This window comes from Saimiri boliviensis, chromosome 12 (assembly GCF_048565385.1).
Source record: "Saimiri boliviensis isolate mSaiBol1 chromosome 12, mSaiBol1.pri, whole genome shotgun sequence".
Taxonomy (NCBI): Eukaryota; Metazoa; Chordata; class Mammalia; order Primates; family Cebidae; genus Saimiri; species Saimiri boliviensis.
In genome coordinates this window covers 19,174,435-19,198,765 of record NC_133460.1, presented here as the reverse complement: position 1 = coordinate 19,198,765, position 24,331 = coordinate 19,174,435, and the positions used below count along the sequence as shown (strand labels likewise).

At 45.1% G+C, this 24,331-nt stretch overlaps 1 protein-coding gene across 3 annotated transcripts; it reads right to left on the bottom strand.

Annotated features, from left to right (window-relative positions):
- Positions 1-1,867: 1,867 nt before the first annotated feature.
- Positions 1,868-24,320, bottom strand: GP2 (glycoprotein 2). 3 transcript variants are annotated; one of them, XM_003930146.4, is made up of 11 exons: positions 18,714-24,320; positions 17,636-17,765; positions 15,105-15,527; positions 14,140-14,250; positions 11,548-11,759; positions 10,907-11,055; positions 9,470-9,715; positions 8,508-8,670; positions 7,012-7,096; positions 5,705-5,749; positions 1,868-2,411 (listed from the first exon to the last, which is right to left on the bottom strand). In XM_003930146.4, exons 1-11 carry the CDS (start codon positions 18,753-18,755, stop codon positions 2,353-2,355), a joined length of 1,665 nt encoding a protein of 554 aa, XP_003930195.1. In that variant the 5' UTR covers positions 18,756-24,320; the 3' UTR covers positions 1,868-2,352. The 3 variants fall into 3 exon arrangements, with proteins under 3 accessions (XP_003930195.1, XP_010339045.1, XP_010339046.1); XM_010340743.3 differs by having other exon boundaries at positions 21,489-24,320; XM_010340744.3 differs by lacking the exon at positions 15,105-15,527.
- Between the last annotated feature and the right edge of the window lie 11 nt (positions 24,321-24,331).

The following is a 24,331-nucleotide window of genomic DNA, read 5'->3' as shown; positions in this document are numbered from 1 at the left end:
TATGTACTTTATCCTGGAAGTTATAGTAAAGTTCATATGTCCCAGGGAGGTTCAAAACTTTGGCTCTGGCAGCGCTACGAGTTATTATGGAGTTGATTTGAGGGCCTGCAGAGAAAGAAATTACAGAATGGGAGAGCTAAGCCCCCCATCTGACATCAACAAGAATCGATTTGCTTTTAATCTCTCCATACTGGATGTTCATGTTAAATTGTATTTAAAGTTCCACTACTATAAATGTTTAAAAATCTTGTTACAGACCAACCTCTTTTATTATTCTAGAGAATGGAGCTTCTGAGCCTCAGAGAGGGGAGAAGCTTAGAACCTGACCTCTCTTTCCGGCCTAGTCCTACCATGCCACCTGCCTTAGGATGTAGTAAGTATGACTTCTCTAACTCACTGGGAAACAGAAGGCAATTCCTCTCAAGAACCCCTCTTTTAGAGAAGCCACTATCATAGTGGCCTTTGGGATGTCTGGCCAAGAAACAACCCCAATTGTGTGAGACCTTCTCCATCAGGTCAGCCCCTTTGGCTGTGTGCTAGATGGTCCCAGTCCCTTGGCCCAGACTATTGGACCCTGACCCAAACAGCGAAATCAAATTCCCTGATGCAATTTGGAGGAGGGATAGCAGCATGTTAATCAGTCTCTGTTAGTCCCAAAACTAGGAAGTGACGTGAAGCTGGAATGTCCATATTTAATCAAGGGATAAGTGAACAGGAAAAGCTAGCTTCAGAGACAGGAAAAGAAAACAAAGGAGAAGCAAAGACATGCAGTCATAAAAAGCTATGTGACTTCCAGAAGAGGGACTAAAGGAAAGACAAACTTTGGTTTCTTTTGGCTCACCAGGCCTCACTCCCAGAGTTTGTGCAGCCTTTATGTATCTCTTGCACTTGAACTTTGTGCTCCTATGTCCCTATAATTAACTCCCCTTTGGCCTGAGAAATTGTAGTGGGTTCCTGTTTCTTGCAACCACAACATCTCTGAACAAGGCAGCACATTGAAACATCTCCTTCAAGCAGATACACAGGCTTGGCGACTGTTGGTCCACCTTGGCTCCTGATGTGTCCTCTGAGGTCAGCTTTGCGAGGCCTTATCTGTAGCTGTGGGAAGGGCATAAGTCAGTGTACACATGTCGGTATCTATATGCCCATGAGTATTAATGCCGATGTATGTATGATGCCCTATTTGTTGCATCTTTGTGGAGTGCTTTGAAATACTCATTAAAGATCTCCAGAAAGGGACTTCACCCATCTCCCAGGCTTTGCAGTTACATTTCCATAGCAGGACTGGTGCATTGCTTCTGTTGGGACTCCCTGCTTAATCCTTCTGAGCAAGCACAGCACTGTTTATAGCAAGAGGTGTTCCCTTGGGTGATGGAGTTTCTGCATCAAAGTCAAGTTCATTCCTCCAGCATCCAGGTCCCAAGGATGTTTGCCTGGTTCTCTAAGTCACAGCATGTCTGTGGCGTGGCAGGGGATAGGGGAGGGATGGGGACTAGTTTTTCCGGGGCAAAGCCTCCTAAAGTGGCCCTTAGAGATGTTCCTATGGCGATTTTGGGAAACCATGATAGAAACGCATCAGAAGAAGCAGAGTGAAAGCAAGGGTCAGCCTCCAATTCATGAGCAGTCAGAACAGGAGATGCTTAGGAAGGAGTCATGGCTGGTGCCTCTTCTGCAGGCTTGTCCCATACCCCAGTGACAGGATACCTCTTCCCTGGTGTTAAAAACATGTGCCACACTTCCAGTAAAGGCGGGAGCCACAGAAGACACCTAACAAGCTTGCTTTCAAGGTCTCATTAACAAACGAGAAGGGCAGCCCAGGACAGACTGACAGGAACCCCACTATGAGAAAAAGAGAAACACAAAGGCATTTTTAAAGAGTTTTTTTTTTTATTATTTTTTTGAGACGGAGTTTCGCTCTTGTTACCCCAGGCTGGAGTGCAATGGCGCGACCTCGGCTCACCGCAACCTCCACCTCCTGGGTTCAGGCAATTCTCCTGCCTCAGCCTCCTGAGTAGCTGGGATTACAGGCACACGCCACCATGCCCAGCTAATTTTTTGTATTTTTAGTAGAGACGGGGTTTCACCGTGTTGACCGGGATGGTCTCGATCTCTTGACCTCGTGATCCACCCGCTTCGGCCTCCCAAAGTGCTGGGATTACAGGCTTGAGCCACCGCGCCCGGTCTAAAGAGTTTTAAAGAAGGTGAAAACTCTTCCCTTTCCCTAAACCTAGCCTGACCTTGAGTCTGTTAATACCAAGACTGTGTGAATTGGAATGGGAACCAGAAGTGCTGAAGGGAGTCGTTGCCAGAGGGAAGAACACAGACTTCAAGGCCAGATGCTCAGGGGTGCTCTCAGAACAGCCAAGCCAGGAGAACGGTCAGGAAGACCATGGGCCAGGCTACCAGGAATCCTGAAATACAAAAGAGATGACTGTCAAGAGTTGGGCTTTGGGTGTCAGCAGCAAACAAAAGGATGAGACAGGCAAAGTATCTTTAATATCCGGCCTGGTTATAGCCTCTGGGACTCACATGGTAAAGGCAAAGCTATCCAATCACCAATCATTTTTTCATTTTCCTCTGGACACACAGGAAGGCAATTTTTCCCAGCATCCTTTGCAAGTAGGTGGGGCCATGTGACTGAATCTGGCCAATAAAATGTATGTAGAAGTCATCTGTGCCATTTCTATGCCTGGTCCTTAAAGACTTCTATATATCCTGTTGCTCCCTCATCTACCGTTTAGGGAGCAGAGGCAGAGTCCAAGATAGGACTTGCAGGGAATAGTGGAGTTGGCAGAAGTTACCAGAAAATAGTGGAAGCCTGAGCTGCTATTGACTACATGGAGCAGAACTGCATTCCCTCCCACAGTGATTTAGTGGGAAACAATACTGTTGTGTAAAGACACAGAAGAATGGGGACTGTTTGTTACAGCAGCTAGCATTACTTATGCTGACTAATGCTGAAGAGGCAGAAAGACATAGAGGTTAAAAAGCACTGCCTCTGAGGCCTGATTACTTAGCTTAGAATCTCAGCTCTACAACTAGCTGAGCAGTCCCAGAAAGCTTATTAAACCTCTCTGTGCCTGTATTTTTCTGTATGCCAAAGAGAAATGGTAATAGTACCTGTGACTTCACTGGATTTTTGTAAGACTTAAATGAATGACTTCGTATCAAGCATTGAGAACAGTGCTTGACACATATAAACACTATATAAATGTTGGTTTGAAAAGTTAGACTCTAAGATCTAGTTCTGCTGGGACTGTGTCTCTTTGGCACATCACTGTATACTCAGTTTCAATGAAGGACTTGGATCCCAGATGATAACTGTCTCGTATCAGAAGACCTAGGAGAAACCTGTGAGCCCTCCTGCCATACTACCAAAATATAAAATCTCCCCATTCCCCCAATTTCAAAGTAACTAGCTGATGTCCTAGAAGTGAGGAGAGAAATACCATAAATTTCAGACACAATGAAAGACAAAAAATTATAATTATAAAACAGGTTGATGGTCAATTAATTCAAAACATCAAAGATGATTGTGGGAGATAGTAGACAATGAAAACCACAAGTGCCCTCTTGTGGTGGGTCAGCTGCCTCAACATCAGACTCATCCCCTCCTTGTCCAGAAGGGGCAAAATCCACCAGCCATTCTAGAAATTAATCAATTTGGCAAACTCTACTGGAAAACTACACTGTTCCTGGCACTGGGCTAACCAGAAGGGCTGGCAAAAAGGAATGAGACTAAAGGTCCCTGACTTCAAGCTGCGTATTTTTTGTTTGTTTCGTGACGGAGTTTCACTCTTATTGCCCAGGCTGGAGTGCAATGGCGCAATCTTGGCTCACTACAACCTCTGCCTCCCAGTTTCAAGCGATTCTGCTGCCTCAGCCTCCCAAGTAGCTGGGATTGCAGGCATGCACCACCACACCCAGCTAATTTTTGTATTTTTAGTAGAGATGGGGTATCACCATGTTGGTCAGGCTGGTCTCAAACTCCCAACCAACTTCAGCAGCCTCCCAAAGTGCTGCAATTACAGGCATGAACCACCGCGCCCAGCCCAAGCTGCTTTTAGAATGAACTCTACTGGAGCATGACTTTTCTTAGCATTGTCTGAACTTTAGCACTGAGCATAAAGAGTCCATCTTGGACTTACTTGGGAAATTTAAAAACTGCTGTCTAAGTTTGGCCTTTAAGGAGGGAAAGAACCTTCTCATGTCTGGGTTTATCAATATAGGTCATTTTGTGGGAAATCAAATCTTAATAGTATGTGCTTTCATTTTGTCCAAAATATATTTCTAGTATCCTATAAATATGTAAAAATGTTATGTATCTGTGTGTGTGTGTGTGTGTGATATTTCTTTGATCAGTCAGCTTGTTCAGCTCCAAGTCATTCATCAAAACCCCATTCAGATGTTACTACCTGTTGAAATTCTTTCCAGACCTTATCCAATACAGTTAATTTGTCATATACTCTTTCTGCACTATCCATCTGCTTGTCATTTATCTGCTCAAGTGCCTGTCTCACTTGTGCAATGAATTGTTGGTGTTCCCGTGCCTATGGGGCTCATTCCCCTAGGATTTTCACCTCCAACTCATTTTTCTTATTCGGCTTAAACATCACTTTCTCTGAAAGTTTTTCTGACCACTTTTCCATTCTAATAGTCATTCTTCCTTCCCACCTTGTTAATAAAGCCATTAAACATTGGTTAGGCACATGGCCCACCCAGAATAAAGATAACATTTCCTAGCTTCTTTTGCAGCTAGGTGTGGCATGTGACCAAGCACCAGCCAATGAGATGTAAGTGGAGGTATAAGGTGCCAGCTTTCAGAATGTCTTTTGCACTCATTGGCTTCTTCCTTGTTCCCTCCATCCTGCTGCCTGGATAGAAAGATTGGGTCTCTGGCCACCATCTTGGAACATGAAGATGATGGCTATATCCCATAGATGGTGGAGCTGTGAGCTGGAAGGACCCTGGGTCTTTGATGACTTTGTAGTGCTGCCCCACTAGATTTGGGCAGCTTGCCTCTGAGCTTCATTTATGTGTGACAGAAATGAACATCTATACAATGAGAACACATGGACATAAGGAAGGGAACATCACACACTGGGGCCTGCTGGGGGTCAGGGGCAAGGGGAGGGAGAGCATTAGGACAAATACCTAATGCATGCAGGACTTAAAACCTAGATGATGGGTTAATAGGTGCAGCAAACCACCATGGCACATGTATATCTATGTAAAAAGCTGCATATTCTGCACATGTATCCCAGAACTTAAAGTATAATAAGTTTAAAAAAAGAAATAAAAAGTTCTTAAGTTAAAAAAAAAGAGATATGAATGTTTATTTTACTTAAGGCATTATTACTCTTCTATCACATTACTTCCTTTTATTTCTAAAGTATCATGTTTACTTTTTATTTTCTACTTTCCACACTGGTGCATAAGCTCTATGAGGGCAGGCACCTGGGCTGTTTTCTTTACCATCACATCTTCAGTGCCTAGAACAAGGTCTGGCACACAGTGGGCATTCAGTATATATTTCTTGTAAAAGGACTGTCTCCTCCAATAGACTGTGGGCATCTCAAGAGCCACTCTTAGGTCTGATTAATGTCAGTGTCCCTAGCATAGGATCTGGGCCATGAAAGGGGCAGAATTGAAAAGAGGAAGGAGAGTTAAAAGGTTGTGGGAAAGCCACGAGAAAATAACGTACCTGCAGTGCCAGGACTTCCATTCATGACACCGGGAGACTGTGCACCTGTGAACAAGAGCAGAAGGGGAGGGTTTCCTCAGTCATGCTCCACTGACTGCAGCACTGTGGCCATAACTGCTTCAAATCCTTCTAGATCTGGCCATCACAACCACTAACCATCCACATTGTGGGGGCATCTATGATGTGTCACAGGCACTTTTCTAGACATGCATGCATCTTAGACTTAATCCTCCTAACAGATTTGTGAGGAAAGTATTCTCTTCCCCATTTGACAGAGAAGACGGGAGCTCAGTGATGTTAAAGGACTTGCCAAGTTGACCTCGCCAGTCAGTAGCAGAGCTGAGATTCAAAACCCAGTATGTTTGATTCAAAAATGGAAGTTCTTAACCTCCACCAAGTTACCCTGTGATGCCACTTGAGGCTTCAAGTTGAGAGTTTAGTAAAATGGTAGGACAATCTCAGGGCAGAGCCTTCTTCATGAGACAGCCTCCATTTGCTCTGGAGAATAAATATGGTGATAACGTTTACCTCCCTTGCCTACTATGAACATTCAAAGTGATCATGCGTATAAAGGCATTTGACAATGTGCCAGGCACAAAGAAAGTATTATTATTACTACTATTAAGATACTGCATCTTAATTTTTTTAGGGCAAAAAAAAAAAAAAAGAAAAAAGAAAAAAGGCTTTCATTCTTTCACTTCTCCCTCCTGGTAGAAATAAAAACACTAATTAAACACTACTCCAAACTCATGAGTAGGATGGATGAAAATTTGAGGAGCCATTGGAAAGCCTCCCCTATATCATACTCCAGAACACTGTAAATGAATTTTGGAGAACACAGTCATTCACCAGAAAACAAAGATGCATTTAAACCAGATTTAGGACTTACACTTCATTCATAAGGAACTGAGTTATGGGGACCTGGAAGGAGACAGAATAAGGAAAAGGCCACATGTTTTGGAATCAGACTGAGCTGGGTTCAATCCTAACTCTAGCCACTCATGAGTAGGGGGATCTTGCATGGGTCACTTAATGTCTCTGAGCCTTAGTTTCTCACCTGTGAAATGGATGCAGGCAGGAGAGGATTAAGTGAATTGATGGATGTAAGAACTTAGTCTGGTCTCTAAGCACACAGGAGGTACAAATGGCTATATTGTTATTATTAATCTGAATGAATCGGTTTTTTAGTAAGGGTCAGATTGAGGAGGCAAGAAAGTCCTGAGGAGTTGGGCGTGTGACGTCGGGCCTCTGTGGTTAACTGCCAACACTTAGCCAGCTGGTCTCATCACTACAATTTGGCCACTTACCTCTCCGAGTGATGGGTCCCAAATCTAGAACCCGGGCTAGGTCTATGGCCAGTACGTCACTGCGGACTTGACTTCTTGAGCAAGACTGTGGGGATGATGAACTCTTATTAATCAAAATGTAAATGCCCGGATTCTATCTTGACTGGTCCTGCAATGGACAGCTCTGGACCAAGAACTGGGTCCAGAACTGGTTCATGCTATGGCCCTCATTCTGATGCTGTGTTTATCTCGATCTAGAAAATTATTACTGTCATCTCAAACAAATCTGGCTTTGAATCTCATCAAGTGGAGACTTTCTTTTAGCTACATAAACTGGGGTCAATGACTTTGCCACTCTACAAATAATACCTACCTGGTTGTGAAGATGAAAATGAGATGTGCCTGCAACATGTGGGCACAAGGTAAGCACTTGGAAAATGCCAACTATTCACAGGCAATGCCAAATGCAGGCAAGAGCAGGGGCACTGGAGTCACCTCTTGGCTGGGGCACATCCTGGCTCTGATATTTTCTAACTGTGTGTGGCTCTGTGGGCAAAGACTTCTCTGAACCTCACAGTGGGGTAGATAAAATAATCTACTTAAAGGGTTGTTCTGAGAATTAAATTAGAAAAGGTATGCAAAAGTTTTAGCATGATACTTGACAAAGAGCAAGCCCTAAAAAGGTAATCTATGATTACAATCATTTAAAATATGCCAGGCCAGGTGTGGTGGCTCACGACTGTAATCCCAGCATTTTGGGAGGCCAAGGCGGGTGGATCACAAGGTCAGGAGACCAAGACCATCCTGGCCAATATGGTGAAACCCCATCTCTACTAAAAATACAAAAATTAGCTGGGCGTGGTGGCACGCACCTGTAGTCCCAGCTATTCGAGAGGCTGAGGCAGGAGAACCGCTTTAACCCGGGAGGCGGAGGCGAGACAGTGCCACTGCACTCCAGCCTGCTAACAGAGCGAGACTATCTCAAAACACACACACAGACACACACACACACACACGCACATGCGCATGCGCATGCGTGCATTCACGCACACTCACGCACACATGCCAGTGGAAATTAGTAGACAGATTTCCTTATCAAATCTGCCTCCTGGAAACACAAAAATTGCTTAGAAATGGGCCTTTAGGAGACCTAGAGTCTATCTATTCATCTTTTGTTTTTCCTTCCCTCCCGTCCATATACCTGCCCATCTCTTTGCATCTCTTCATCCTGCTTTCTTCCTTCTTTCCTTCCTCTTCCCTCCTTTCCTTCTCCATCCCTCCTGTATTCCTTTCTCCCTCTCTCTTTTCTTCCCTCTCCCTTCCTTTTCTGATTACCCTACCCTACCCTCCCCATCTGTCCCCACCCCTCCCCTCTGCTCCCCTCCCCTCCCCTCCCTTCCTTTCCCCTTTTTCTCACCCGCCCTCCATTCATAATTCCAATAAATATATGTGGAGAGCCTATCAGATACAAGGCGCCATGCCAGCCTCTGAAGAGTTCATTCCAAAGAGACACTCACAGGCTGGCATTGTTCATGAAGAGAATCACAAAGATGAATCTCACAATGCAGAAAAACTAGGTCATAATGTCCAGCAAACATGAACATCTGAACTGAGAACCGGCTTTCAGAGGACCTCCCATTCTCCTCCACGTGGATGGTGGAATCACGTTGATTTGGGCAGCTGGGAGGGTGACAGGGCAAAGGTGTGACTACTAAAAACAGCAGTGGAGAAAATTAAAGAGCCCTCAGACCTCCTCCGTCATGACAACATGGACTTCTTCTATTCCTGTGTTTGCTCCAAGATGTCATCCATAAGCTCACATGGCTTAAATTATTTGGGAGCACAGTCTCTGGAGTGAAACAGACCGGTCTTGTATTCTAGCCCGACCCACATTCTAGCTAAGTGATTATGGGCAAGTTCCTCATCCTTGCTGAACTTTACTTTTCTTATCTGTAAAGTGGAGACAGTAATATCCACTTTGTGAGACTGATGTGAGCGTTTAATCAGATAATCCACATATATTGCTTGGCACATAGCTAATCGCAATGACAAACACAGCCAGCATTATTGCTATGATTTAAATCATGATCTATAGAAATGCATTTCCCTTGTTTTTTGTCAGCAGTGTTCAATAACATTCCATCCCACAACATTTATCGTTTTGTTTTCATATTGACCAGTGTTCACTTCTGGGTAATAATCCATCACTACCACATTGATCCCCTAGTTCTGAACAATGAGCCTGTTGCCAAAGTTATCAAGAACATTGAAAGGGAAAATATTGACATTTCTTTACCCTACCTACCCATTTGGTATTAATACTTTAGTATTAATAAAATCTCAGGAGTGATATTTCTGGGTCAAAGAGTGTGGTTATGATATGTAATACAACTTACACATTTGCTAGGGAATGGATGAGATGAACATTTTCCTATAAACGTTAGTAAGGCCAAATGGTAATTCCAGAATTGCTCGTTACCTGTTTCTGATGATGAAATACTTCACAGGGTCAGCTCTGTCTTCAGTGGGGGTGGCATAGCAGTTCCTCAACACCAGATTAAACCGGGAGGTGTCCCCTTGCTCCAAGATGGCACCCACATAGAGCATGGACTCAACAGACAGCTCAGCTGCAACCCCTTCATAAGGATTCGTGTAGTTCTGGTCTTGGAAGAGGGCCATCCTGACAGTGAACTCTCCATCCCCACCCACACTGAGGTTCAAGGAACTGAGAAAAGGAAAGCCACAAGAGTGGGAACCTCAGAGAGAACAACATAAATCAAGCCCTGCACTTACTTAACACGCTTATGAAGGCAACGACACACATCTTGGATCGTTAAGTGAACTATTGGATCATTCATTTAAACTAAGCATTTATTAGCTTCCAGGCACTCAACTTGACAGACATGTCTGCCTTCAGGATTTCCACCTATCCTCCCTGCATGAGAGGTTGCACCTATCTCCCTCACTGAAGGAATAACTGAGTGTATACCTCCATCTTCTCACTTGGACAGTGGGGCTCGGAACCAGTTCACATTTTTTAGTAGCAGATCTCTTCCCTCCATCCCACAGTCTTTAGTGAAACACCAGTTTTAGCAAGATAAATGGCTTTCATTTTTTATTTTTTATAAACCAGGATCCCCAGCACCATACCATCTGCAAACCACTGAATTAGAAAATTTCTAATCCTTCTGATCCTGTTGCTTTGTGAGCCCAGGGGGCAATAAGGAATGAGATGGGCACTCCAGATTTTTTGACACCCCAGAAAGTCCCCTGGCAAGTCTAGGAATGCTAAAGAACTGATTCAACAGGGCCCCACTTCTGGAACAGAAACACAACAAAACAGACAAAAGCCCCTGCTCACATAGAATTCTCCCAAACTGCTATTTGATGCTATTTCTGCTGGGGATGGGGTGCAGCTTAATCCATTAAAAGCTGGTCTCTGCTTAAATCTCATGTTTGCAGGGAAGCTGTCCTGTCTCCACTAAACCCACTACTAACAGGGATCTGGGACCCCTTTCTCTGCTCCCAAAGCATCCCACGTTTCTCCTACATTACATCCATCTTGCTTGTAAGTAATTATTGATTTAATTAGTTGTTTAATATTTTTGTTCCTCAAGGTGAATGAACTTGCCGTGTGTTTTTGTTTTCTAGCACATTTAGTAAGCACCGTTTCATGTTGTTGAATTGCATAGTTATAATAATCTCTAATATTCACAGAATAATCTATGTCTGCCTTGTTCATGCTGAACATCTTTAATATACAATCAGTAAATACTTGTGGAATGAATGCTTGAATGACTGGAAGCTTCTGGAGGAGGTTAGCAGTATGGTGTGGACATCATAGTCTGCACTTGAAGTGAGTGTGATGTGACTAATGCCAAGGTTAGGGGTCAAAGGGCAATGGTTGATGCCATACCTTACAATGGGCTGCAAAGCAGCTTGGAGGCTGACTTTCATGTCCAGCGGGTAGGTACATTGGAAGTTGACGTTGAGGATGGTGTCTCTGATGATGAAATCATTGACCAAGGAGATGGTGTTTTTATAGATGACATGGGTTTGATTTCTCTTTGGCATAAAAACAAAACCACACAGATCTTTATGTGTATGTGTGTGTAGGTGTATCTCAAATCCAGATCTGATTTCCAGAGTCAATGTGGTCAACCATGCAGCCACCCTGCCTTCTAAGTTCATGGAGGTAAACGGACCTCCTCCTTCAGTGTTACTGACACTTTATGGGAAGGGGAATGAAGACACCAGATAAAAAACTAGAACAATAAATTATTGACCCTTGGGAAGAGTCAGGAATCAACAAGCTTGCTTCTCTGTGTATCCCTCCCCCATCAGCCCTAATTAAAATCATCATAATTGTAGCTTACATTTATGAAACTCACATGTCAGACTCATACTAAGCTCTTTATGTAAACTAACATGGGTACTCTCACATAACCCTGGGGGCCCAGGAAAGCTAAGTGGCTTGTCCAAGATCTCAGAGCTACTATGATAGGTCCCATCAGCCCAAACATACCTTCTGGCAGCAGTGGTGTGAAAGCCACTCACCTCCAGAATGTTCCTGCAGGCACTAGCCTGAACAGGGCTGGTCAAAGATATCCAGTTTCTCTCCTCTGCCTGTATGATGCTGCTGCAGTTTGGGTCTCGCAGGTAGGCAATGACCTCTTCCCCCAAGCCCACGCCCTCCAGAAAACATTTGTCCAGCTTCACCTTCATCTCCCTGGCCCCACAGTCCAGCTGAGGCTGCAAACTGTGGACATCTGCAAAGCAGAGATGAAGGCAAGTGAAATGGATACAAGTCTGGAAGCCCACTTTCCCTACTCTTTGGGAAACTCTCCATGACCCAGAAGATTATGTAGACTAGACGGTCCTTGGGATCCAGATGAAATGCATGCCTAGACTGGCAGTAGGTGAGGTTGGCAAACAGTCCCTGTATTCAAGATTTCCAAGCATCCTATGTGCAGGCTTGGCTAAGGTTTTTCAGTCTAGTTCCCTTGGGGATTGGGTTATTTGGGGAGGCAGAATGGACTTGCATTCCATACTAGAATCAAAGTTAGATATATGCTACCTTGTTGAGCCAGCACATCTGACCAGGTTCAGAGCTATCATATTCGTTAACTCAACATTTATTTAACACACAACTTCTTGAGTGTCTACTATCTGCCAGGCACTGGGGCTACAACACTTACCAAAACTGACAGAATTCTCACGTTTATGGAGCTAACATTTGAATAGGGGAGACAAATAGTGTACTAACAGAAATACAGTTTCTATTACATTCATGAATGCATTGATTGAGCATATATTTACCAACCACCTTCTCTCTCTCTCTCTCTCTCTCCCTCTCTCTCTCTCTCTCTCCCCGTCTCTCTCTCTTCCCCTCCCCCTTAGGCAGAGTTTTACTGTGTTGCCTAGGCTGTAGTGCAGCGGCACAGTCTCAGTTCATTGCAAACTCTGCCTCCTGGATTCAAGAGATTCTCCTGCCTCAGCCTCCCAAGAAGCTGGGATTACAGGCTTGCACCACCACACCCAGCTAATTCTTGTATTTGTATAGAGACAGGGTTTTGTCATATTGACCAGGCTTGCCTCAAACTCCTGACCTCAAGCAATCTGCCCACCTTGGCCTCCCAAAGTGCTGGGATTACAGGCATGAGCCACTTTACCAACCACCTTCTCAAGTGCTAGGTGCATTCAAAATAAAGTAAGACATGGACTCGGCCCATGAGGATTTCTTGGTCTTGTGTAAACACCAACATACCAATAGCTTATTATACTTCAATATGATAAAGATACGAACAGAAGAATGTACAGATTCCGGGGAAGCACAGAAGAAGGTCTTTCTAAGTCTCTTGATGAAGCCAGGGAAGGAATCATAGTGAGCTGAAACTTGAAAGGAGGGTGGGAGTTTTGCAAGTGAGTAAAGCAAGTGAAAGCAGCCCAGGCTAAAGAAACAGCAGAGGCAAAAGCATGGAGATGGGATAGAGGGGATGGTGCATTTGTGGAACTGCAGAGTTCAGAGGTGTAGGAACCTAAAATGAGAAGGGGGTGTGGGAGATGGAGAAGGAAAAGAAAGTCAGATCACAGAGGGATGTGTCTGCAAGCAATGGGGCTCACTGGACAGCCACCATTCTGCTGGCCACTGATGAAGAAGTGAGGAAGACACCTGCTCTCTCAATCAGCTGAGGATGTCCTTGGAGCCCATCCAGGTACAGGGAGGGCATCCTAAAAGCCGAAAGTCTGACTGTGATGGGCCCAAACTCTGGAAAACCACACTGACTCTCTGGGGCCTCATCCACCCAATGAGCAGAAAAAGTCTTCAAGGAGATCAAGGTTGTTGGTTGTTCCCTGCCCCTCATCACCCAGGCTGCTTCTGCTGAGCACGTCTAAGCATCACCCTGTTCACACTGCAGCCCTGCTTTCCAAATGCGTCATGCTCCTTGTCCTGCTACCTAGAACACTGTCTTCCATAGGGACTGGGCGTGTGCGAGGAGGCAGGCATGCTTGTGCCAAGGGCAAGATCAAAGGCCCTTGCTAGAGTTCAGTGTTAGAGGAAAATAATCTCAGTGGGAGGCTTAGTGCTTATTTGTCTATGACATCTCTACCCGTGAGCCATCTCACTCTGCTTGCTCACCTTCTGGGACAAGAAACTCATCACCTCTTGAGCCTGCCCAATTGGACTGCTCTGATTTAGTTCTCACAATAGCCCTATATGGTGGGTATTGTGATTACCTTATCCTCATTTTACAGATGAGGACATTCAAGATCAGAGACAGTAGTGACTTGTCCCCAGAAGTCTGCCCTGGTCCCTGACATGAAGACCCTGTGGCTATGAAAACATAGCTCTCACACTTTCAGAATTCTCATCTTCAGTGCTTTCATCCCTCAGGGATCAAGCTTGCCAATGTTGGAACCATTTCATGAGGCTGTGCCCCAGCAGCTGAATTGGAAATTTGCTCCAACCCTGCTCTGCTATCCTAGCAAACCCACTGGCTTTACAGCAAGTGGATTGGAGCTCCCACATTCCCTTGACTTCAGATCCAGGTCCCCCTCGGCTTTATACCTTATCGTCACCCTCTAAAGCTCCCTCCCTCCTGCCCTGACCACTCAGGATGCTAATCATTGGCCCAGTGAGTTGCTCACCAGAGATATTGAGGTTCTGTCTGCAGAAACAGCTCCAGGTGCTGTTGAAGGCGAGGCACTCCTCCTCGGGGCGGCAGGCCTTATCACACTTGTCCTCCACAGTGGAGGGGTCTAGGGGATGGAGAATGGAGGGAGAAGATCAGGATGCAGTGCGGGGTGGACTTGAGGCCCCCAAGTCCAACTCTTTCATTCCACCAGGGCACAAGAATCTTGCCAAGGGTGTGCAATATTTACTGGAAGCATCAAGCCTCAAACTCAGATTTCCTGACTCCCAGTCCAGTAGAATAAGTGAGAACCCTGAAGGTGCCACCTCAACACTTATTACAGGCAAGACTTTATTTTAAGGACAATGCGTGTATTAGTCCATTCAATCAACATGAAACAGCACAGCATGGTGGTTAAGCCCATGGATGCTGGAGCCAGAATGCCAAGTTCAAACCGCAGCTCTACCATGCTCTAGCTCTGTGATATTAAGAGAGCTCCTTAATCTCTCTGTGCCCCTCATTGGGGTAATTAGGTAGCACTTATCTCATGGAAATGGGGAGAGGATCAAATGAGTTAATGCATTTGAAGTACTTAGGATAGCAACAGGGACATTATGAGCATTATGTGTTAGCTGTTATTTTTGCCTTTACCCACTTTTATTCAGATCAGAACACTGGGGCTCAGGGAGGCAAATTAAACTGCCTAAATGGAGACAAAATCTGAATGAGCATGAGTTCTAGATTTTATGCTACACACATTTATAAACTGGGAGATTTCACCCTTGAATGGGAATTTCTGGCTTTACTTGAAATGTCGGAAGGTCTGGCAACCCCTGTGTTGCGTTCTCGCTGGGCAGGAGCTGAGTAGAGGCTCCTCTGCACCCTCTCCTGTCTCCTGTTCACTTGCTCCGCTCACTCTACTGAGGCTGGGGGGCATCTCATTGGCTGTGTAGCTGCCTTCTCCAGGGCTCTGCTGCTCACCTGTACAGTATCTCAGACTACACTGGGGAGTGCCTTCCAACCGGTACACATGGTACCTGCCAGGGCAGGCCTTCACCAGCACCTCCGTCTTCCAGAGACAGCAGTTGCCACTCCAGTGGGCACAGGCAGTGCGGTTGACGATGCCATCCCCATAGGTAGGGTGGGCACCATTCAGCCACATGGGAGCAGCTGTCTGGCATCGGTACACAGGGACACAGGTCTCCGGCATCCTCACTCCTCCTTCCCCTACAAAGCGGTACCAGCCGCTCATGTTGTTATCACACCCCTGGATCCTTTCTGTGTTCTCTGTGCTTCGGAAGGGTTCATCCAGGAGGGTGTAGTTCTGACAGGGGTCAAAACAGTTGTCAGCTCCGCAGTCCAAGTCCAGCCCATAGGAACTGGCTGCAGCGGGGTTTCTATAACCTGGGAAAGTGACAGAGTGTAGTTGAGCTTACTGAGCAATGCCACAACCTTCAGGATTTTTTCCCCTCCATGCTCTATTTTGGCTATGTTAAGGACTCCAATGAGATAATACACACAGAATCTATTAATTAAATATCAATTTCATCACCGTGGGGTCAGAATAATCAGTGAGGACCTTCTGTGGTATTTTACAGGCATTGAGGACATCAGGGCCACTGTCCTGCACAGCCTCCCTCCCCACCTCAGAGTAACAAAGTTTTTTCCTGTGCAGCCATGTACAGCAGCCTTGTTTGACCAATATTTGTTTTTCTCATTATAAATGTAATACAGACTCACTGAAAAAGAACCTCAAACATCATTAAAATGAATAAAGCAGAAATGAAAGTTGTCATAAGCCTGTCTCACACCCAGAAGTAACCATAAATTTGTTATATAGCCTTCAGATTATTCCTAGGCATGTTTAAAATATATTGCTTTCTTAAAAATAAAGATAAGTTTAATTCTGTGCAACATCTTTTTTTCACTTGCATTTTTTTACTGAATGGAGCATAGATGTTTTTCCATACCAGTAGCATAGTAAACACATGAGAATTCCCAATCTTGGCACTACCAACATTTTGGCTGGGTCATTCTTCATTGAAGGAACCATCCTGTGCATCGTAGAGTGTTTGGGAGTATCCTTGGCCTCTACCTCCCAGATCCCAGCAGCATGCCCCAGAGTGGTCTCCAGTCATTGCCAAATGTCCCCTGGAGGACAGTACCCCCAAGTGAGAACCACTGATATAATAAGACCATGTTTGATTGTTGATCTACCATTTTTAAAAACAGTTTTAGAAACTGTGACATATGAAGAGAAGAGAAGTGAAGGAGGAAGACCACAGGCTGGTCAGGCTGAGTTCAAATCCAATTCCACACTTGCTGGCTGGGTGACCTTGGCAGGTGACTTAAGTCCCCTGAGACTCATTGGCAAAACCACACCTGTGAACCAGTTGTTCTCAAATTTTATCTGTTCCTATGCCTTGGGTCATGTTACCATATGTGTGTTTGCCTGTCCTATTGTTGAATTAAAATGTTTCCTTCAATGATTCTTCTTTAAGAATTTGTTTCGTCTTAAAGAATAACATCTGTGATAACATACATATCATGTACTAGTCATATTTTTAGGTATGCTTAAAAATAAACATATCGCAATTAAAAACTGGTTAAGAGTTTGCCAGGCACCCCAGAATCATCTTGGGGTATATACACCCCATTTGGGGAAAGAAAGCCTTAAACAATTGTTAGAGGATTAAATGAGATAATACGTGTAAAATGCCAAGCAAGGCTCCAGGGTCAAAGCTAATTCTCTTTTCTAGTTCTGACTTGTTGAATGCTGTGGATGCCTGAAGAAGGAGCTAAATGCACACACAGGATCATGTGCTTATAATACATATTAAAGGGGCTTTCTGGAAAAAGAGATTTTCAAGTTTTGCACATGCTTATAATGCATATTATAAGGGCCTTTCTGAAAAAGAGATTTTCAATCTTTGCTTATGCATTTACTTATTTTAAAACAAGAAATCACTGCATTTGTTATTCTTAGATTATTTTTTGCACACCCTGTATTTTTCCACTGGAAGCCCCCAATGAGCTCAGTTCCCTCACCCACCCTCCTCCACAGGGCTGAAATTTGCACTCTAATTCTAAACCTGAGATTCCTTTCTGCAAGTATCTGAATTGCCCAATTCGTAGATCTTTGGAAAACACCAAAGAGATCACTTAATCTAGTCCTTTCAGGAAAAGGAGAAGGCACTTGCCAGTACAAGGTGACTGGGTTATATATTTCTTGATCTTCTTTAATCTGGGCTCTCTGATCTCCCAAAGATATGGACGTAAGAAGTCATGTTAACTGGCTCCCACTATCCTTTCAGGAGATTTTCTGATTAGGCTTTTTGAGAGATTGTGACTTGATTTCCATTTTTTTCTCCTTATGTTTCCCTTGACTTCTAGCTCTGAGTTTTTGCTTTAAAACTGCCAATTCCGCTTCCTTACCTGAGCCATCTTCTCTGCACTTCTATCCTCACTCTCCACAACAGCTGAGACACCAGGTGAGCAGAATACTTACTTACCTTGCTGCACCGCAGATGACTGGGTCAGAATGCAGGAGACCAAGGCCAACCACAGGAGGCCAGAGCCCACCATCCTTTCCATAAGGTGAGGCATGCAGGTCACTCTGCTGTATGCAGACTTCCCATACAGCTATGGGAAAGGAAAGATCCAGGTAACATCAGGGCACAGGTCTATGTTCTCAGAAACAGAACTGCTGACTTCCTTCATGAAGAGCTGCATTGTTTCAAAGTAGGTGTGACTTGCGGACAGATGAAGTGAGATAATGGGAGTAGGAGACTTGCCAGGGGGATGAAGTTGACAGTAAGCAAACCAAAGGCAAGCTTAGAGCTGGCTGGTATGGCAGAATGTCCTAGAAGGGTCTCAGGATGGTCCCTGCTCAGGTGGAGGTAGAGGCTCTCTGGAGATTGGATAGAGAAAGAGGGATATGGTGACTGTGAATACCTGCACACAAAAGTACTGGCTGCCCTTTCTTAGTTTTATGCACTGGTGCTGCTAAGAGCCCCCTGAAATGTCCTCTATGCATGCAGATTTCTGTGAGTGTAAAATCATGCCAAACTGAGTCCCATATTCCTTGCTCCTAGCACAGAATCTGGCACACAAGGGGTACTCAGTAGAGGATTAAGGGATGAATACATAAACCAGTGGGGGCTGGGGGGTTGTGAGGCAGAAAGGAAGAGTTGCAAAAAGCCTGCCAACATTTAGATGGTATTTACTTTTCTGGGAAATCCTTTCCCTGAATGGGCAAATCTTTGGATAACTTCCTACAACCTCCGAAAGACTTCGGTGGAAAATAGAGATTTGTTTCTGGCAGGGATATAGTGAGTATACATAGACAGTAGGGATGGAGTGCACCCAGGACTGGTGATTCTTAGAGATGAGATCCCAAGTAAAGACCTGGTTCCCTGGTGGGAGCATCTGGGGCAAGGGAGAGTGTGGCATCTATAGGCCTGGAGCTTGGGAGATGACTGGAAGCATGGGTTCTGAAAATTTCCAGAAACAAAAAACCCTAGGAAGCCCAGTGGGTCAAGATTTCCCAGGATTAGGAGAAAGCCTCCTGGGACTTAAAGCAGGACTTACCTCCAGTGAGAACAAAGCGTTCCTCCTCCTAGGGCCAACCATGGGAATACAGCCTGCTGTGGGCTGTCTTTTTATTGCAATTTCCCACCCATGTGGCTCTCCTCGATTGGTGCACAAGTATGATCGGAGTTCTAGGTCACACACTGGGCTTGTTGAATGGAGGTGAAATAAACCATTTACGCAAAGGATGGTAAAAGAAGGGCCCTCCCCTCACAATGTAAACCCTTCCAGCTGCCTCAGCATCCTGCAAATGCTTCCTGCAAACAGTAGTGCTGTGTGCTGAATGCTGAAGACGCTGGACACTGCTTTACTTCCATGATTTCTCATATTTAATCTTTATAATAAATCAATGACACTGGTGCCATATTTATTACCAGAAACCAAACACAAATTGAAAGGAACCTCAATGCCCAAAAGGAAGCAAAGAGAAAATCAAACAGGCACTTGTTTGCACAATGGATTTTCAATTGTACCTTGTGTTCCTAGCTAATCATCTTGGAACATTTCTGCTTTTGCCTGAAGGCCATTGAGCTTGGGGCCAGTTAGAGCAAGGTGGAAAATAAGGAAAGAAAGGGAGGGAGTGTGGATATTTCCATAGAATTCCATTTCCTGGTCCATAGAATCCACCCAACTCCAGATTTCCAATGCTGAAGAATCTGGGAATGGCTAATACGGTGATGATGGATTCTGGAACGGCAAAGGACAGACTAAAGTTCCTGGACAAAAGAAGCATCAGAGTAGCCCCTGTTCTAAATCCTTTTGATATGTAGCCTGCCCTAGAGATTGGAAGGCATGAGACTGAGAAGAGGCTGTAGAGTTTCTTGGACTTTTAAACTCCAGGGTTGGACCTGGTCTTCATGCCATGGTAGAAATCATGGACTTAATAAAAGAGCCAAAGCTTTTTCAGAAAAAAATGGCAGTCACTTTGGGGTTCCTTAAGGAACCAAGGCAACGGGGGGCAAGGGAGCAGGAGGGTCTTGGCATTGGTAACACCTTCTATAATAAGGAAAGAAAGGGAGGGAGAAACCTCAACCTGGAAAAAGAAAAGGTGCTACAAGCCACCTCTACTCCTAGAGCAACTGGAGAAAAGTCTCTAAAATGTGGAACTTATGACAACTGGGGCCCACTGAATAGCGTATCGATCCATTCAGTCCAACTGGGTGCTCATCCCAGTCTTCCCAGTGGCCAGTCTTAACCTTCTAATTCCTCTTAAACTGTCTCTGTGGCTATCATCATCCACTCACACCACCTTTCTCAGCAGATATCTTGAATCTTACTTCAAAAACAATTTAGGCCACAACACTTGACCGTGCTCCTTCCCCTATAAACATATAAATATTGGCCTCCATCCTCCCCTCCTTCCCCTCCAACTTCTGACAGGGCGATCTTCCTCCTTTTCAAAGTCAGTTCCTCCATCCCTCTCCTGGCCTCTCCATTCCAGCCTGAAACATGCAGCCAAAACCTCCCTGCTGAGATGGTCTCATAGCCAAATCCACTGTGTAGTTTGTTTCTGCTCCTTTGTGATTGCATTTGCTTACTGCTTTTTCTGGGTACCTTGCATTTCCTTGACTCCATATAATAGTATTTTGGTGATTCTCCTATTTCTACTTGGAGATTTCTGCTCTGTTGCTGCAAGATCCTGTCCCTAAGAATGCTGGTTAGGTCCCATTTTTCTTGTCACTTCATAAACTCTCCCTAGGAGGCATCAAGGTATCTCATGGTTTCACACACCATCTCCAGGCTGGTTAGTTCTGAGTCTGTATTCCCAGCTTTTGCTACTCCCTTGAACTTCAGTTCCATCCACCTATTGACTGCTGGACCCCTCACTGCAGCTGAGATGCTTGAAACACCCCAAACTCAGCAAGTGCAACTCTGAGCTCATTGAATCCCCCAAATCTCCTCCTCCTCATTGTAGCACTGATTTTCATCAAAGGTGCCACTGCTCTCCCAATCATCCAAGCTAGAAACTTGGCCTCTTCCTTTCCAAGCTCCTTTCTTTTTCCCTCTACCCCCATTTCCAATAATCCTTTCTTCTCCATCACCACCTTGCCAATCCAAATTCAGCCCATCATTCCTTATGAAGGTAATTTTTTTTTTTTTTTAAAGCAAGGGTCTTAACGCTGTTACCCAGGCTACAGGGCAGCTACGTGATCACAGGCTCACTGCAGCCTTGATCTCCTGGGCTCAAATAATCCTCCCACCTCAGCCTCCTGAGTATCTGGGACTACAGTTGTGGGCCACCACATCTGGCTAACCTTTAAATTGTTTTGTAGAGACAGAGTCTTGCTGTTCCCCAGGCTGGTCTTAAACACTTGGGCTCAAATGATCTTCTTGCCCTCCCATAGTGCCACGATAACAGGCCTGAGCCTCTGTACCCTGTCCCAAGTGATTTTAATAGCTGCCTAAGGGGTCTCTCTGCTTTCATTTTTATTCTTTTTGTTTCTGTTTTCTCCCCTGCAGCCAGAGGTCAATGTAACATCAGTTGGTACTAACTCCCATTCCCAGCACTCTATGCTCCCTGGGATCTGACCTCTATTTACAGTTCCAACCTCACCTACAACTTCTCCACCACACATTGCATGCCCTAGGCAATCTGTGGTTGTCTGGCCTCTTTCTCATCTTCAAGCTTTTGCATTCGCTATTCCCTCAGCCTGCATCATTCTACACCCAGCTTCCTCCTATGTTATCACTTCTTCCAGGAAGTCTTTCTTAACTCCACAGGTACACCTCTTCTGTGCTCCTAGGTTTCAAGGGGCTAATTCCAATCACACTCACCTGCCAATTTATCTGTCTCCCTCTAAGAGCTGTTAAGAAATTTGTGGGCCGGGTGCGGTGGCTCAAGCCTGTAATCCCAGCACTTTGGGAGGCCGAGGCGTGTGGATCACAAGGTCAAGAGATCGAGACCATCCTGGTCAACATGGTGAAACACCGTCTCTACTAAAAAAAATACAAAACATTAGATGGGCATGGTGGTGCGTGCCTGTAATCCCAGCTACCCAGGAGGCTGAGGCAGGAGAATTGCCTGAACCCAGGAGGCAGAGGTTGTGGTGAGCCGAGATCGCGCCATTGCACTCCAGCCTGGGTAACAAAAGCGAAACTCTGTCTCAAAAAAAAAAAAAAAGAAAAGAAATTTGTGGACAGAGTCCAGGTGTGGTGGCTCATGCCTGTAATCTCAACACTTTGGGAGGCACTTTGGGAGGCCAAGGCAGGCAGATCACTTGAGGTCAGGAGTTCAAGACCAGCCTGGGCAACATGGTGAAAACCCATCTCTACTAAAAATGCAAAAATTATCTAGGTGTGGTGGTGCATGCCTGTAGTCCCAGCTACTTGAGAGGCTAAGGCAGAAGAATCGCTTGAACCCAGGGGGCAGAGGTTACAGTGAGCCTAGATCATGCCACTGTGTTCCAGCCTGGGCAACAGAGAGAGACTCTGTCCCCAAAAAAGAAGAAAAAAAAAAAAAGATATTTGTGGACAGGGAGCCTGCCTCTGCAGTTTGAATCAGTACTTAGTAAGTAATTCTTGAGTAAACACATGAACAAATTCATCACATGCATCCCCAGACGCTCTGCAGTGAGCAATTCTTCAAACTTAAGGCTGTCCAATGTAGGTAGTCAGTCTTAGAGGAAAGACACAAGATCCTGCCTCAGGACCTTCACACCTGCTATTCTGATTGCCTGCAATGCTATTCTTCAGATATGCCCCTGGTTCACTCCTTTATTTCTTTTAGCCTCTGCTCAGCAGAGAGGCTTTCTCTGATCATTTTACGTCCAATAACACCCATATTGCTCTATCCCCCATCCTTGCTTTTTCTTCCCTGTCAGAAATTGTCACCATCTATCACATTGCATGTAGTTGTTTAAAATGTATCTGCCTTTTAAATATAAGCTCTCTTCCAGCAAGGGCTCTGTTTTGATTATTTGCTGTTTCCATGGTACATTTAAATTGCCTGGCATTGAATTTATGCTCAAAATATCTGTTGAATACATTGAGCTGAATAATTGATAGAAAACAAAAAAGGCAACGAAAAAGAACCGAGGGACCGAAGGAGTAATTCTGATGTGCTTTCTTTCCCCCGCCAGGTCTTGTCTTTGGTCCTTGTCTTTATGGCTTTATTGATCTTGGCGCAGATTTTTCCTTTATGTCCTGTTGCATCGGAGTGCAAGCACAGATGAATGTGTACATTGTCAGTCATGGCCTGACAGTGGACAGGGGCTGGGATCAGCCCATGGTCTTCCTCCACAACTCTTATGTCAAGGTTTTTCATGAGTGTCTGTGTGATAAGAGGACAGGGAGTCCTCTTAAGACACACTGCCCTAGCAGCCACCATTTGCCAATACACATGTGTGGCTTTCCCTGGGATCAAAGGGTTCTAATAATGTACCAAGGACGGCCTTGGCCTCTCCTGAAAAGCCACAGCTGGAGTCCAGGGAAGCAGCTGGTGGCACAGCAGAGAGTTCCCATCAAAATTGGCTTTCTTTTATCCAAGTGACACAGAAGTCCAGAGACCAGAGGGGTATCTTGGTCTCCTGTAACCAGCCGCCCCATCTTGGGAGATCTCCATACCCACAAAACATCCCCTACCAAGGGGGGTCATGGATCTGTTCTCCACTCTTGGTGTGTCTCTGGAAGCTGGTCTTCCGGGAATCTTCTGGATTGGGAGGGAGATGCCCAATGATTGGAGGGAGTCCTGAGGATATTCCAGGTACCTGACCATGACTTGCTTACTCCTTATTTATCTCTAAGGACTGGGAGACTCCTGTAAGCAGGGACTTACTCATCAGTGTTTAATAGTCTTATTAATCAGTGTTTCTCAGGACCTATCACAGTGCCTGGCAGATATGACATGCTCAGATAAATGTTTCCGGAAAACTGAATGAACCTTCTGAGGCCATCACTGTTGCCTCCATGATACAGAATCAGCAGGCCTTGATATACTATCATTTATTGTTCCTTTTTTTTTTTTTTTTTAATGACAGAATCTTGCTCTGTCACTCAGGCTAGGGTGCATTGGCATGATCTCAGCTCACTGCAGCCTCGACCTCTCAGGGCCAAGAGATTCTCCCACCTCAGCCACCCAAGTAGCTGGAACTACAGGCACGTGATACCATGCCCAGTGAATTTTAAATTTTTTATTTGTAGAGGTGGGGTCTTGTTGCCCAGGCTGATCTCAAACTCTTGGGCTCAAACTCTTGCCCAGGCTGATCTCAAACTCTTTAATCCCAGCACTTTGGAAGGCTGAGGTGGCGGTGATCCTCACTGCTGCCTCAGCCTTCCAAAGTGCTGGGATTAAAGGCACGAGCCACTGCGCCTGGCCTATGGTCTCATTTCTGAAGTGCCTGACCTACTTAGAATTACTAGTTCAAGTTCTCTCTCTCCTACCAGATAAGAAACTGTGGGGGTGGGGGGGTGGGGGGGGCACTGGGGCAGGGATTGTGTCTGACTTCTTCACTGCTATGTCCCTGTCATCTAGCACATAGTGCCTGGCACATAGTAGATGCTTAGCAAATATGAATGAATGAATGGATGAAGCTCAGAGACATTGTGTATACTATCTAAGGTCACACAACAGAACCCAGCCTTACCAAGCAGACTGTGAACTCCATGAGGACAGGGCATGG

Bases quoted from the DNA above. Each gene is read 5' to 3' on its own strand.
- GP2 (XM_003930146.4), bottom strand. From the start codon at position 18,755: ATGGTTGGCCCTAGGAGGAGGAACGCTTTGTTCTCACTGGAG. The intron at 11,760-14,139 runs GTGAGCAACTCA...TCTGCTTTGCAG, and splicing joins ACAGAACCTCAATATCTCTG to ATGTCCACAGTTTGCAGCCT. The intron at 8,671-9,469 runs GTAACGAGCAAT...TCACCCTCCCAG, and splicing joins TATTTCATCATCAGAAACAG to CTGCCCAAATCAACGTGATT.